At 38.9% G+C, this 14,035-nt stretch overlaps 1 protein-coding gene across 11 annotated transcripts in view; it reads left to right on the top strand.

The window, feature by feature from the left end:
- COL19A1 (collagen type XIX alpha 1 chain) overlaps positions 1-14,035 on the top strand; it is a 184,504-nt gene that overhangs the window by 161,059 nt on the left and 9,410 nt on the right. For all 11 annotated transcript variants that reach the window (XM_061358584.1, XM_061358576.1, XM_061358581.1 and 8 more), the window contains 7 exons: positions 2,157-2,201; positions 4,311-4,355; positions 4,463-4,525; positions 6,145-6,180; positions 6,334-6,378; positions 11,949-12,119; positions 12,970-13,036. In XM_061358584.1, coding sequence (XP_061214568.1) covers positions 2,157-2,201; positions 4,311-4,355; positions 4,463-4,525; positions 6,145-6,180; positions 6,334-6,378; positions 11,949-12,119; positions 12,970-13,036 — 472 coding nt within the window. The remainder of the gene's footprint in view (positions 1-2,156; positions 2,202-4,310; positions 4,356-4,462; positions 4,526-6,144; positions 6,181-6,333; positions 6,379-11,948; positions 12,120-12,969; positions 13,037-14,035) is intronic.

Here is a 14,035-nt window from a genome sequence, read left to right as displayed (position 1 = left end):
AGGGAAGATAATACAACACCTCATCACCAGGCGACTGATAACTTGCCCCCCCAGCCCAACCAAGCACCGACCGGTACCTCCTCCAACCCTGCCGTCCACTCAGCTCTTCCGGGGAGCTCCCCGTTACCTCCTGGGCATGACGTGCTGTGGTATGGAATACCTCTTTGGTCAGTTTGGGTCAGGTGTCCTGTCTCTGCTTCCTCCCGGATTCCCCTCCTCCCTGGCAGAGCATGAGGCACACAAAGTCCTTGACCAAACCAAAACATCATTTTTATCAGCTCAGTTCCCAGGCCAAAAGTCAAAACACAGCACTGCACCAGCTATCAAGAAAGAAAAAAATGACTGCTACTGCTGAACCCAGGACAGAGGTGAACTTGCATTAAGTGTTTTCTGCTAGCCTACAGAGCAGGAGAGATTGAACTGTGGCCTGTAAGCTGCTGGCCAAGCTTCTCTTCCCAGGCACAAGATCAGACATTTAACTTACCATCTGTCTACTCTTTGTGTAATGGAGTTGAGTGTTCCCAATTACCAGCATTATCATTGCACTACCTGAACAAAATTATGAGAATGACACATCAGCATTAGTTATAAAAACAGAAACCAGAAATCCCAGCATCTGCTTGGGCTCTTCTGCACAGGTGAAGATGGCTGCTGTGGATGCAGCTGTGTTGGTGGAGTTTTTGCAAAACAGCTATAGGTAACATAAACTCATCTCATAAAATATTCTCCAGTTAGTATGGCTTTTCTGACTGCAGTGATAAGACAAAGGGGTAACAGGTTAAAACCTAAACAGGCAAAGTTTAGATTGGATATAAGGAAGAAGTTCTTTACTGCAAGGGTGGTGAGGCACTGCAATGGGCTGCCCAGGGAAGTTGTAAATGCTCCATCCTTGGTGGTGTTCAGGGCCAGGTTGGACAGAGCCTTGAGTGACATGGTTTAGCGTGAGGTGTCCCTGCCCATGGCAGGGGGGTTGGCACTAGATGATCTTGAGGTCCTTTCCAGCCCTAACTATTCTATGATTCTATGATTATAGAAACTAGGAGCATGATTTTTTTCTTAAATTTTAAGCAACGTTTCACTAGCAGAGTGTAGTGTTACAGTCCAAAACATGTCAGCAGTAGGTTCTGGCAAGTCATAGCATAGAATCATAAAATACCAAGTTGGAAAGGGACCTCAAGGATCATCTGGTCCACCCTTTAAAAGAAAATCTCACTGGGTAGGGTTTTACCACTGGTGAGGAACATCTGTCTGCTTTGGGTTATTGTTCTCTCAATAGAGAAATATGAATTTGTGCGCATAATTCATCAGCTCTAACACAAAAATCATTGTCTTAGCTTAAAACATAGATGAACGTAGTTTTTGGTGTGGTGGGTGTGTTTTGTTTGCTGGGAACAAGCTGTGTGTTTTGGTTTGGGGTTTGTGTTGTTGGGGGGGGGGGGGGGGGGTTGGGTTTTGTTGGGGTGGGGTGGGTGGGTGGGGGGTTGGGTGTTGTGTGGGGGGTTTGTGGTGTGGTTTGTTTTTTTTGTTTTTTTTTTTTTTTGGTGGGGTGTGTTTTGTTTTTGTTTTGTTTGTGGGGTTGTTGTCCTCGATAGGGGAGGGCAAGAAGGGGGGGAGTGGTGACAAGCTGTCTGGCTTGGTTAAAGGTAGTGTATGCTAGAAGGAGAAACTTTGCCCTGAAAGGACCATGACACAAGCAACTTGAAGATGTCAACTTGCAGGAAATGGAGGACCAAGTAGCATGGAGGCAAAACCTACATTGAAAGATACATCTTATATATGGGGATGTTGATAGGATAGTGAATTACCCTATGTGAATTCTGGACATTGTCATGATCACAAATTATAATTATTTGGAAAACTAGGGATAAGTCAGGGGCTTTCTGTCCCTTTTCAATGAAGGCCTCAAGCAGAGTATAAGAGAGATGGCATGGAAATTATGACATTACACAAGAGAATCTAAACAAAAGATTTATGTTACTTGCTCAAATCTGTAAAATGAGAGGATGGCAGAGCTAAATGTTAGCATTTAGCAGAGCCTGGCTCCTGTCCTTATTTGCAATTTACTGAATAATCCTGCCTCAGGTTTTAATGGGAATCCACAAACAAACATCTGGTTTAAGCATTACCATTTATGTATAGATTTATCTTTTCTTCAGGGTGACCGGGGACCAGCTGGCACGCCAGGAGTAGCCGGGACACCGGTATGTGTGTTCATTAATGAAAATTTAGTTTTCCTTTTGCTTGAGCTGATAAAAAACAGGTCAATCAAGGTGCTGAGCTTTAATCTCAGTCGCTGTTTGTGGAACACCAGTGCTTGGCTAATTCTTTATAGGCATGTATGAAAATTATGTGTTTTTCCTAAAGAGATTAGAGTTGTAATACCACTGAGGGCTCATATTATTATTAAAATGGTAGGTGGGAATGATGTGAATGCATGATAAAGCTGGAATTTGAAGCTGCATATGCTTACTTAAGAAAGCCTAGGAGATCCTTATTGCCTCAGTTTAATATAGTTAAAAACATTTTCTGTGCTCCTGAGCATGCACAAATTTCTGAGTATCTTTCTGCCACAAAGAAATATTAAGAGCATTAGTTATTGCAATCCACAAGGATCTGCATATCAAGTAGATCTAATATTTGCTTTAGGGGAATGTCTTGTCAGCTATTTACATATAGTATTCAGAGAAGTTTATGAAAGTCATTCAGAAACTGTTGTGGGTGAAAGTAAATGTAACTAATGATAAGTTGAAATTATAATTACTCATTTGTGTTCCTAAAGGAAATGAAGACTTTTCTTCAGATTGCATTCATAGTTTAATAAGAAAGTATATCCATATTTCAGGAGGCAGTATGGAGTTATTTATATGCAAATACATTTATTATTAAATTTGGGCAGCTACCAATCCATTCAGGAACTGGTTTTAAATTATAAATGTGCTTTGTGAGATAGTCTATGCACTCTTATTTCCATTAGCCACTGATTTAGCCTACTTACTGTGAGTTCCAAGAAAGAACATCAGCCTAAACAGCTTGATTTAGTTAAGTTCTTCTAAAACAATATAAAATGGAATATTTAAGGGGAAAAGAGGTATTTCTCTGAGTTTTGTAGTCCATGTAAGTTTCAAAGTTTGTTGCTCTGAAATATATATTTCATGCTGTGAATCAATAATGCAGTAGTGGATTAGGATGATCACAATTGCTCATTCTCTGTGTATTTTCCACTGGGTATATTACAAGACTTAGTCTTGTTGCCCTCTATCCTAGCTGGATATAAAAAATTGAATGAGTTTCCTTTATCGCTGATAGAGTTGTATTCTGCTAATTACATTTAATTCTAAGAAAATCCACTGGAATAAATTATTTGCTTTAACATTTTATGCTGAGCAGTTTTAATTAACAAATAGACATATGAACCACAATATTTTTTACTAGTTTAGGTAGAGTTTTTGAAATATATCCATGTATCTTACTGGAAGAGAATTTGTCCTCCTTGCCTTGCATTATTTCCTAGATTATGTAATGGATCCTTTTTTTCCATTTGGGAATATAAGATTCTCGTTTTAGCTTTGGGCTTTTTGCTGAGTGGGATTATCACAGAAGCTTCAATTGAAATTCTGCAAGAAGTGCCACCAGTGCCTATTCCCTCAACTATCCTCAGTTCTGTTGTTCCTGAAGTTGTCACTGGCACTGATGTGTTAGATCCCTCACTTGTACAAGTCAGCTGAGGATCAGGTCTAAGGATGTTTCTGGAAAATGTAGATTCAGAGTAATAGATTCTTGTCTTGCTGAACCAGGTAAGTTATTAAAAACAAAGCATCATTTAAAATCACCATCTAAATGATGTGATGAGAAAGGATTGTGAATTCTGGCAGGCTGAACATAAACTGACAATAAAAGTGGCCAAGAAAGAGCTTGAAGAAAATTTGCAAAAGTCAGTAATGCACTTTAAAAAAATCAAGACTAGGAAGCACCTGAAGGAAAAAAATCTTGATATCATATATACAGTGATAAACTTTGATCTGATACGACTTCTCAAGAAAGAAATCAAGGTGTTTCAAAAGAAAATTTCATGAAAACACTATCTCAGTGTTGAGGAAGGGTAAAGACCAAGTTATTTTGTACACAAGAGCCAGATTAACGTGGCGCAAATATTAAAATATCTGGTAAAATATTTCTGTTCCCTCTCTTAAAGCATGTAATGAGCAGTAATGTGAATATTTCACTCAAATATATATCCTCTTATTTTTGACCCAAGAAAAATTATGGTTTGCTTCCTAGTAATTTGAATTTTTAATGTTCTCTTTTTGCAGGGAAAGCCGGGATCTCCTGGGTCCCCAGGGATGCCAGGGGAACCTGTAAGTATATATTTGAGCTCTGAATTCTTATGATAATACACAAATATTTCAAACACTGAGTGCAAGATTTACATGCAAGTTTATAGGTGTGTTTTCTTCTTTCTTAGGGTGAAAGGGGCCCTATAGGAGATATCGGCTTCCCCGGGCCAGAAGGGCCACAAGGAAAACCAGTAAGCAATTTTATATTGAATATATGTGCTCATTACAAAAGAATGCATCTTAGTTTATTAGAAGTTACAGAAGAAATGAGATTACACCCTCCTTTGTGTTAGGCTAGAAAACATCTGAAGAACACTTAGAGATACATTGCTGAATATTAACCATCCAGTCAAGAATTTCTGGTGGTGTGATGTTTCACTGTTTAATGTTACTTTAGAAGTTGGCTTTAACGGTCTTACGTGAGGGTCCTTTGGGTCCTGGTGACTTAAAGGATCCTCTTGTATTTTTTCAGAAGGTGAAATTAACCCAGATGCTCAACACAGTCTATGACGGGCAGATGAAGGATAGGGTGACAAATTAAGTTCATAGTTTCAGTTCAAATAGTAAAGTGTGTGCTTCATTACTCTGAATAAACTTGGTAGCTCTTAAGTATACAGGTGATGCGGCACTGCAGCTGAAGCATTTCCTGTTCACTTAGGATATGTCTATCTGACCTCTTTATTTAATAAAAGGTGGCAGCTGTTTAGCCATCACTGCCTGAGCTGGTTTAAAACCATCTAGTTTATATTCTAGAAGTGGTTTGGCTAGGATAGTGCAGAACTCATCATCTTCTCACAAAACTTGGTGTTTGGGGGACAAGCAATAGCAGACCACTTCAGTTTGTCAGCATATCTCCATATTATGCTTCTGTCTTGAAAGAAGAGACAACTTCTGTAATTTCAGCAGCAAATTGGCCCTAGGTGCCTAACCTCTGCAATACCCAAGTTTGCAGTATGAGAGGGAAGGAAATATTCCTGATGTCTTTGCTCATGCCAGTCCTTCTTTCTCACTCAGTTGAACAACAATGAATTTGCTGCGTATGCAAATCTATGTATATCCTAGTAAATTAAACAGTGCCAGAGCATATCTCTTGCAGTTTTCTGGCATTTTGCTATTGTTAACATACTCTCTGGCATTATTTTGGTCCATGCCAACTAGGACTCTCAGATAATGCCAGTTTAGGGGACAAGGTGGGCCTGGGACTGTTTCCAGAAGAAAATGAGAATACCCCCTTTTTTGAGAAGGAAGGTCCTTTCCAACCCAATCCTAACTATTCTACAATACTATGATTCTATATTTAGCCCAGGAGACTGAAGCTGTAGTGTGCTACAGCTCTAAGGACCGAAGAATGGATCTGGCCTTTTACTCTTAAGTCGTAATTTGTAACAGAAGAGTAATAGGGCATAAAGGCTAACATCTACAATGAGAAAAATCTCTTCTATGGTTGCATAATGACTAGCTGGGACTGGAAAAGTGTGTGTACAGGACCATATTCCACATTTGCATAATTTCCATTTATCTTGTTTAAAGTTCTGTGTTCATTGAAGCTGGTGCACATCTTGATGCTGAAGACTTTTAATCTTTTTATCTGCTCTCAGCTCCAATTCAATATGCTTGCACTTCAGTATCATGCTGAGCTCTCTTATTTCACATCTCAAAACTATTTCTATATTGCAAGTACACAAACTGCTGCCTCTGTAGCCTCAAAATGTGTACTGGTACCATCACTAAACACAGCTTTACCCTTTGTATTTTTTAAATTCATATACATAAGCATATTGATTAAAAATTGTTTGTTTCTTTTTAATAGGGAATCAATGGAAAAGATGGATTGCCAGGTCCTCCGGTAGGAAAACACTGTTTTGCATCGTAGTGTATTTATTCTTGATGGATACCATAGCTGTTAATCACAGAAGTTGCTTTCAGTCCTGCTAACAAATGAACATACTAAAAACCCTTTAACCGATACTTTTATCTTTTATCAAAAACAATTTTCCAGGGTGCTGTAGGGAGACCAGGAGACAGAGGACCCAAAGGAGAACGTGTAAGTCCCTTGTTTCAGTATTTTTTTGTCTTTTTGTTGAGCATCTGAGCACCTCGTCAGGCAAAACCAATAAGTTAATTCTTTGTGAACTTCAAGCAGTCTTTTAGACCACTAAGAAGTTTAGTCTAGACATGACTTTAAGGAATTAAAGTTGAGTTGGCTTCTGCATTTAGAGGAAAAACGCATTTCATAGACTTTCTAAAACAGTTGGCCTGGACAGTGTAAATAGATCAATAGGCTGAAAAGTGGAAAGTAGCTAACCCTGTTGTGATGCCATCAGACTTTGCAAGAGCTATAAAGGTTGCCCCGTCATCATCCCTGGGATCTTTGTATGTCACAAACACAAATTACATTTTATATAAAAGAACCTTGTTGCACTTGGGCAGCAGGAATGCCAGTGCAATACCTTACTGCTTCCCAGAATGCTTAGACTGTTCTGCTCATGGTAAGAAGGTCATGGTGGACAGGAATCATTATAGATGAGAGATGATCTTTATTTTGCTACAGCAAAGAAAATCCCAGTGCATACACTGCTCCTGTTACAATGTTACTGAAGTCCTCATATCCTAATCCAATTGATACTGCATTTATTTGATGAATCAGAAAAACACCTCCCTGTGTGATCTAGAAAAGGAAATGTTACTTTATGACACCGAGGACATATGAGGTTTTAACCATTATTACCACTGTCCCATATGACAACTGACCCTTTCCAATGTTCTGTTTCTGCCTTGAAGGACACTAATTAAATGTAAGATCCTTCTTTTGTGCCACCTACTGTGTACTGAATTACACTGCTCAACCTTGACCTTCTCAGTGTCAACCTGTCTGAATGCCCTGCAAATAGAAATGTACACATACAACCAAAAGAGGAGGCTGAACTTCTGAGTGTGTGACCTTAAAACATACTGACAGAGAGAATGATGTTGGAGAAATCTGTGAGAGACAGAGACACACCTTAGCTTGCTTCATCAGAGTGAAACTTGAGAGGGTAAGAGAAGAGGATGTATTTATTCCAGTGTCATTGGTGATACATACACACATGTACCTGCAGCGTAGATGTAAATGCGGATATGCGCTTCTTCTCAGAGAGGTCACAGATACCTGAATCTACTCTCATTTCTGGGATCACTGGCAAAACATGTCATGAGCTAGCTCTCTCTGTACAGAGAAAAATATATACATATGCACACATGTATACATAAAATAAATATATAGATACATGATTAAAAATTAATCAATTTCCATAAGTATTTTTGTCTCACATGATAATCAAAATCTCTCACAATCTTTTATAACATGAAAGCTATATAAATGCCTAATGCAATGCCTCAGTACAGTTTTCAGACAGCTGCCAATTGTTCCTTACAATTCTTCAATTTCCCTACAATTCTTCGATTTCCTACAATTCCCTACAATTCCCTATAATTCCTACAATTCCCTACAATTCTTCAATTTCCCTACAATTCTTACAACCTAGGAAAAAAATAGGTTTGTGGAAAACAAGGGGAGATCTGCCAAAGAATTAACAGTGAAATACACAGCAGAAGTTTGTGTCTCAGATAAGAGATCAGTGGGGGAGTTGGAGTTGATTTTTAATTTTCCCCCTCTGGATCAGGTATTACAGGCCTGCATCTGTGAGAGAGATTGCAATGATTACATAAAATAACAGAAAGTCAGTATTCTCTTGCAGCCATTATTATTTCTGCTGTATAGCATACTCCTTCAGTTTGAGATCGGCTGTTGCAATTACAGAAAAGAGAAGCATCAAAATTGGAACGACAGAATAAAGCTCATGAGATTTTCATGCCTAATATAAGTATATCCTTCTAGAATCATTTGAAGAAAGAAGCCGTTGCCTTGGCTGAAGTAATCTTACACATCCTTTGAGTGACTAAACACTGCTGTTATTACTACTTTATAAACTGAATGATAAACCAGTTGAAAACACGTAGCTTATATGAATCAGAAATATGTCTTTCAAGTCACTTCAGCAACAGATTAAAGTACTTGTGGCTGGCTCCTTTACTGCTATTATCTGCATACCATGATGAGCTAGAGCATGTAGAAACCTAGGGAAAGCAATAGTTTATTCTGCACAGAATTTAGTACACAGTTAAATGCAAGTGATGGGAGAGCACTAAGAAGGATGAGGATTGAATAAATTAGCACCGTAGGCAGAGCTGGCAAAGCACAATGTGCTACCCTGTTTTTTGTACTATTCATACTGAAGGAGTGTTTAAAGAGGAACCAGAGGAAGACATGACCTAGTTTAATGAATTTTTATTAGGAGCTTCTTACAAACACAAAGAAAACACTGGAGGCAGTTAAAAAAGCACTTGTTTGAAAAGTGGCTGTAGTACTTGATCTGCCTCCTACACACTGGGGGACTGTAAAATGGAACTCATTTAGAAGAAAACTAATTCTAGGATCAGCTTCACATTGCCATAGCACTGTGGACTTACAGAAACCTACATCTTTATTTCTAGGAGAACTGCTATCCATGCCTGCTCTGCAGAGTTGTAAATGTGGGAAATTTTATGTGTATAGTTATGCCTTAATATGCTTTTAATGAAGGCTTCTTAAAGTACAGTAATCTTCAGACAGATTTATTTATACATGTGGATGCATGCATGTGTGTGTTTGTGGTCTAAACTAAACATTAGATTAAATACTGTACCTCTTTCCAATTTTACAGAAACATAGGGTGAAACAGAAGTTTTTCTTCAATTTTATAATGTTTCAGGTTGCTGTGAGTGAAGTAGGAGGTAGAAACTGGTTGCAAAAACTTTGTTTAAGGCCAGGAAAGAGCCTCTTCTCTGCAGACTACAAAAGTACTGCTTAGTCGGAATCTTTCTTGTGCCCTGAATTTGTCAAGGTGTAGCAATACATGTGCTGATACCATAGCTGTATGCAGGACAGAACACTTTTTCCTATAAATCTTAAAGCTTATAGAAACCTGAAAAGATATGCCTCTTCCAACAGAACATTACTCTTCCAGTACCCCAAATGCACACACATTACCTTTCCTGCTCCCACCAACTGGTGAAAATTTGGAAGTTCTTTGACAGGGGTTTCAGTTGTCTTAGGTATCGCATCATATCTTGTCTGTCTTCTACCAAATAGCTAAATTAGCTGTGTGTTTGTTGGGAATAATTCATATGCTGCATATTTAGAGTTTTGCCTGAGGTATTAATGCCCAGAAAATAAAACTGGAAATCAGGTGTCAGCAGTAATGGCAGGATAGGTCTTTTAAGAGACACACGATAAATGTAATCACATAGAGATTATTTCTGTGTCACACTGACATCCTTGAATAGGATCATGTTAGCAGTTTGACAGGTTGTATTGGGTTTACATGGCAAGGCTTTGGAAATAAGGAGGCTACAGGGGTGGTTTCTGCGAGAAGACACAATGAGCTGCCCCCAGTATGTCAGACAGAGCCAGTTCCAGATGGCTCCAAAACCGACCCATTGCTGGCCAAAGCTGAGGCCAGGAGTAACGCTGGTACTGCCTGTGTGATTGAAAGGGTAAAAAGTGCTGCACAACAACTGGGAGAGAGCAGTGAGAAAATGAGAGAAACAACTCTGCAGTCACCAAAGTCAGTGAAGAAGGAAGAGATGGGTACTCCAGGGGCTGGAGCAGAGTCCCTGCAGGCTGGAGAAGATCCTGATGAAGACAGGTTGTCCCTCTGCAGTCCATGTAGGTCCGTGTTGAATCAGATATCCATCCTGCAGCTCATGGAGAAACCTATGCTAGAGCAGGTGGATGTGCCCTGAAGGAGGTTGCAGCCAAGGGAGAACCCACACTGGAGCAGGTTCCTGGCAGGACCTGCAGCCCATGGAGTAGAGCCCACACAGGAGCAGGTTTTCAGGCAGAAACTGTGTCCTGTGGGAGATCCACACTGGGGCAGTCTGTTCCTGAAGAACTGCCCCCGATTGGAAGGTCTCATGCTGGAGTGATTCATGAAGGACTATCACCCATGGGAAAGACCCCACACTGGAGTAGGAGAAAAATGTAAGAAAGAAGGAACAGCCAAGATGAAGTGTTAAGGACTGACTGCAACCCACATTCCTCATCCCACTGCATCACTGAGCTAGAGGAGGTATAAGAGTGAAGAGTGAAGTTGAGCTTCAGAAGAAAGGGGGTGGGTTGAGAGGAAGGTCTCACTATCCTGTTCTGTTATTAATTTTCAACAAATTAAATTACTCTTCCCCAAGTTCAGTTTTTGTTAACCCTGTCAGTAACTGGTGAGTGATCTCCCTGTCCTGATCTTGACTTACAAGCTTTTAATCTCATTTTCTTCCTGTCTTGTTGAGGAGGGGGTAGTGAGAGAGCAGCTGGGTGGGTATGTGGCAGGCAGCCAACATCAGCCCACCATGGAGGTTAAAAGTGTAAGTGTGAGATGATGAGGTCTCAGATTTTGACACTTGTGGCTTTTTTTTCTTGCAGTAGACTTTTAGAGTTCAGAGCCTCTGCACTGTTACTGAGGGCAATTCAAACTCCAATTGGGAATGTGTTATGGTTTCAGTTAATGCAGTAAAACCTCACAAGTTATAATTGATTTTGTAGTGAAGCTTAGTTATAGTCAATAATAAGCTCCAACTCACTGTAAATCATACAGTTTGGAGGACAGATAGGTGATAAAAATGTTATACAACCTCCTACTTGCATCCTTACCTTTCTTTCTTTCTTTTTCAATCTTTACATGTCATGTAAATATGACTTAAGAAGCTGTAGATTAAGAATGCAATTAATTCCATTCATTCACCCTTCATAAATGTAGATTCTGGATTTAGCTATTAATGATGTAGTCAGTTCTTGATGCTGTTTGCTGCTCATGGGGAGCTTAACTTTTACTTTAACTTTAGTTTAAGTGAAGCTTCAAGGGCAGTCAGTGACCCTTAAGAACTGCCAACAGTTCATTAATGATCTGAATGTGTGACTTGTGGCATTGGGCACCACAGCTGTACTTCAGTGACCTAATAGCTAACACAATGACTATAAAAGATTTAATTTCTCACAAATAAAACAAATGCCATCTCACCCATGATGGAAGTTGTTGGTGCACAGAACACTGACATCTAATTCATTTTGTTTGCAAGGAATTTACTCGTTATAGATAGATTTGTGTATTTGTTGTTTCTTTGATTAACTGAAATTTCATCTGCATGCAGAAATAAAATATCATGCTTAGAGGGAAAGTTACAGAAGAATCTTGGTGCCTTGTGCCTGGGGAAATTTGAGCACCTAAATTCTACCTGTACCATATTTGATGTTTCTAAATCCTTGTGGAAGGGCTATAAACTGTCTGCACCAAAGTCCTGTCCTTGAAAAGTAGGTTACAGAGTCATGCTAATTTTTTTGTCACTGACTTCAACACTGAAAGTGTAACAAAACAAAATATTACTTGCTGTGCTTTCAGAAACAAGCGTTATCCTGTAAAATAAGTTTCCTTGCATTATTCATAAAAACTATTTCTAAACAGGGAAGGATTTTTGTCTTGGGTGGCTTTTCTCAGTTTTTTCCACTGTGTGCAATGATTTTTTTTCTGTTTTTATTTTACACAGGGAGATCAGGGTATTCCAGGAGACAGAGGTCCACAGGGTGAACGAGGGAAACCTGGCCCATCAGGAGAAAAGGGGGATGTAGGTCCTGTTGGGCCCCCAGGAGACAGAGGCTATCCAGGGTCACCAGGCCATCAAGGTCCCCCAGGTTCTCCAGGACCCCCAGGGTTTCCAGTAAGTAAATACAAGTTTTCTTTGATTGTCAGTGAATTCAGATGATGTGAAGGTAGCATGTGCTGAGCAGTGGAAATTCAAAGAAGAAATACAACAGTATTAGAAAAACTAAGGCATATCTTTAAACTTTATTTATTTATTTAGATCCTGAAAAATTAATATAGTTACTCAATACCATTAATTTTCAAGTTTTTCACAAGCTTAAGAGCTCAAGTTTAAGTCTTTGCAACTGAGAGGGAAAATGAGGCAAACAAAAATGATTCTTAACAAAAGAAAAAACATTTAAAAAGTCAGCAAAATGCTGCATGTCAGTTGTAGATATCTTGGTTTGTCCCCATGTGTGCACAGACACATATCCATGTTACGAGTTATTTTTACCCTCAGTCAGACAGGACTAAAAACTCTAAAAAACTTTTCCAGGGAAGTTATTGGTCCTGTGATGCAGTTCTAGTTAGTCAGCTGTGCCTCAAAGCAGCTAGTCCTTAGAGGGGGTGAGAAGCTGGCAAATGCTATGGCAAAGGCAAGTATAGCATAGTGGTGCCACTGAACATCATTGCTGTCTAATAAAAATTAATTTTGCTACACATAACGTGCTGATAATCATGACAGCTTGGGAGTGCCTCTTCCACTATGTGGTATTAGTAGTCTTTATAGAATTATAATGTAATCACAATACAGTGACCTTAGCAGTTAAGTAAATAACACAAACACATTCAAATATTTAACTTTTGGTAAAAGCTTTACGTTTTAAATGATACTTTCTGCCTTTTTTTTTTAATTATTATTCTTGTATCATTATAAAGTGCCCTCTGTGTATTTCTTCTGATACATATCCCCTTTTCCTCATCAGGTTGATGCAGTTTCACTCGAAGAAATAAAAAATTACATCAAACAAGAAGTTCTTAAGGTTTTTGAAGGTAAGAAAAGGAAGTATTATACAACTAAACATAAATCTTAAATTGCCTTCTAAATGTTTTACATCCCTACAGCCTTTATGTGCATTTCTTTACGTGTCAGGTAACTTACATTGCATTTGGCAGCTGCTTTGTTGCTGTAGCTATGTTTAATTGTTGTTTAAGTCTACTCAATATAACTCTATTCAAACAGTTATAAATTACAATATCTGTTAACAAAGTACTTAATTCTGTAGAAGATTAGCATTAACAGGTAGTTTGTTCTAAATCATAATACCAAACGTATGTATGTATCATTTTAGGTACGTGTATGTATCATATGCTATTGCAGATACATAGGTATCTACAATGTATCGTTAAGACACTGAAGATTTATTAAAGAGGAGACAATAGAAAGATCTAATTATTTTGGCCACTTAATGGATGATTCTCCAAATGAGAAAAAGGCTTGACAGCTTTCAGTCATGCAAGTCTAAACTGCTGTGCATTTTCAGCAGATGTGCTCCAAAGCTCCCTTGCGGACCACCATCTTCTGGCACAATTTTAGGCAAGTACCAGATTCAGTCATGGCCTTTGTACCACATAATCCTTCTGAGGTGTCTCCTTACTCTGAAAAGGAGGTATATTTCTTCCCCAGTGTTTTCTTAGTCAGGGTTGAAAAGCTATGACTCAGGTAGGTGTCTGAAACAAGCTTCTGCTCCAACATCTCTTAACAGTAGTTTCTCTTCCATTGCAAAATGCATTTCTTATGTCTGCAATATGCTTAGATATTTATTCATTATTATTTGTGGATACAAAACCTTTTCTCTTTCAGGGATAAAGTAAATCACATAAAGCTTGAGACTTTTTAAACTGTTCAGGCAGTTTTTCACTTTAGAGCAAGGCTATCATTTTGTGTGTTTTCACCCTTCTCCAAACTGCTACCCCTTAGGAGTTCAACCTACTATGTATTGCAAAGCATTTTCTTGGCTGAAGTTACCTCTTCTTCCCATTCAGATGGAA

Source organism: Neopsephotus bourkii, unplaced genomic scaffold, assembly GCF_033783945.1.
Source record: "Neopsephotus bourkii isolate Nb327-2 ecotype Australia unplaced genomic scaffold, CSIRO-AGI_Nbou_v1 NB_947, whole genome shotgun sequence".
NCBI lineage: Eukaryota > Metazoa > Chordata > Aves > Psittaciformes > Psittacidae > Neopsephotus > Neopsephotus bourkii.
Note: the sequence above shows the minus strand (reverse complement) of the source record. Positions and strands in the feature narration are given on the sequence as shown.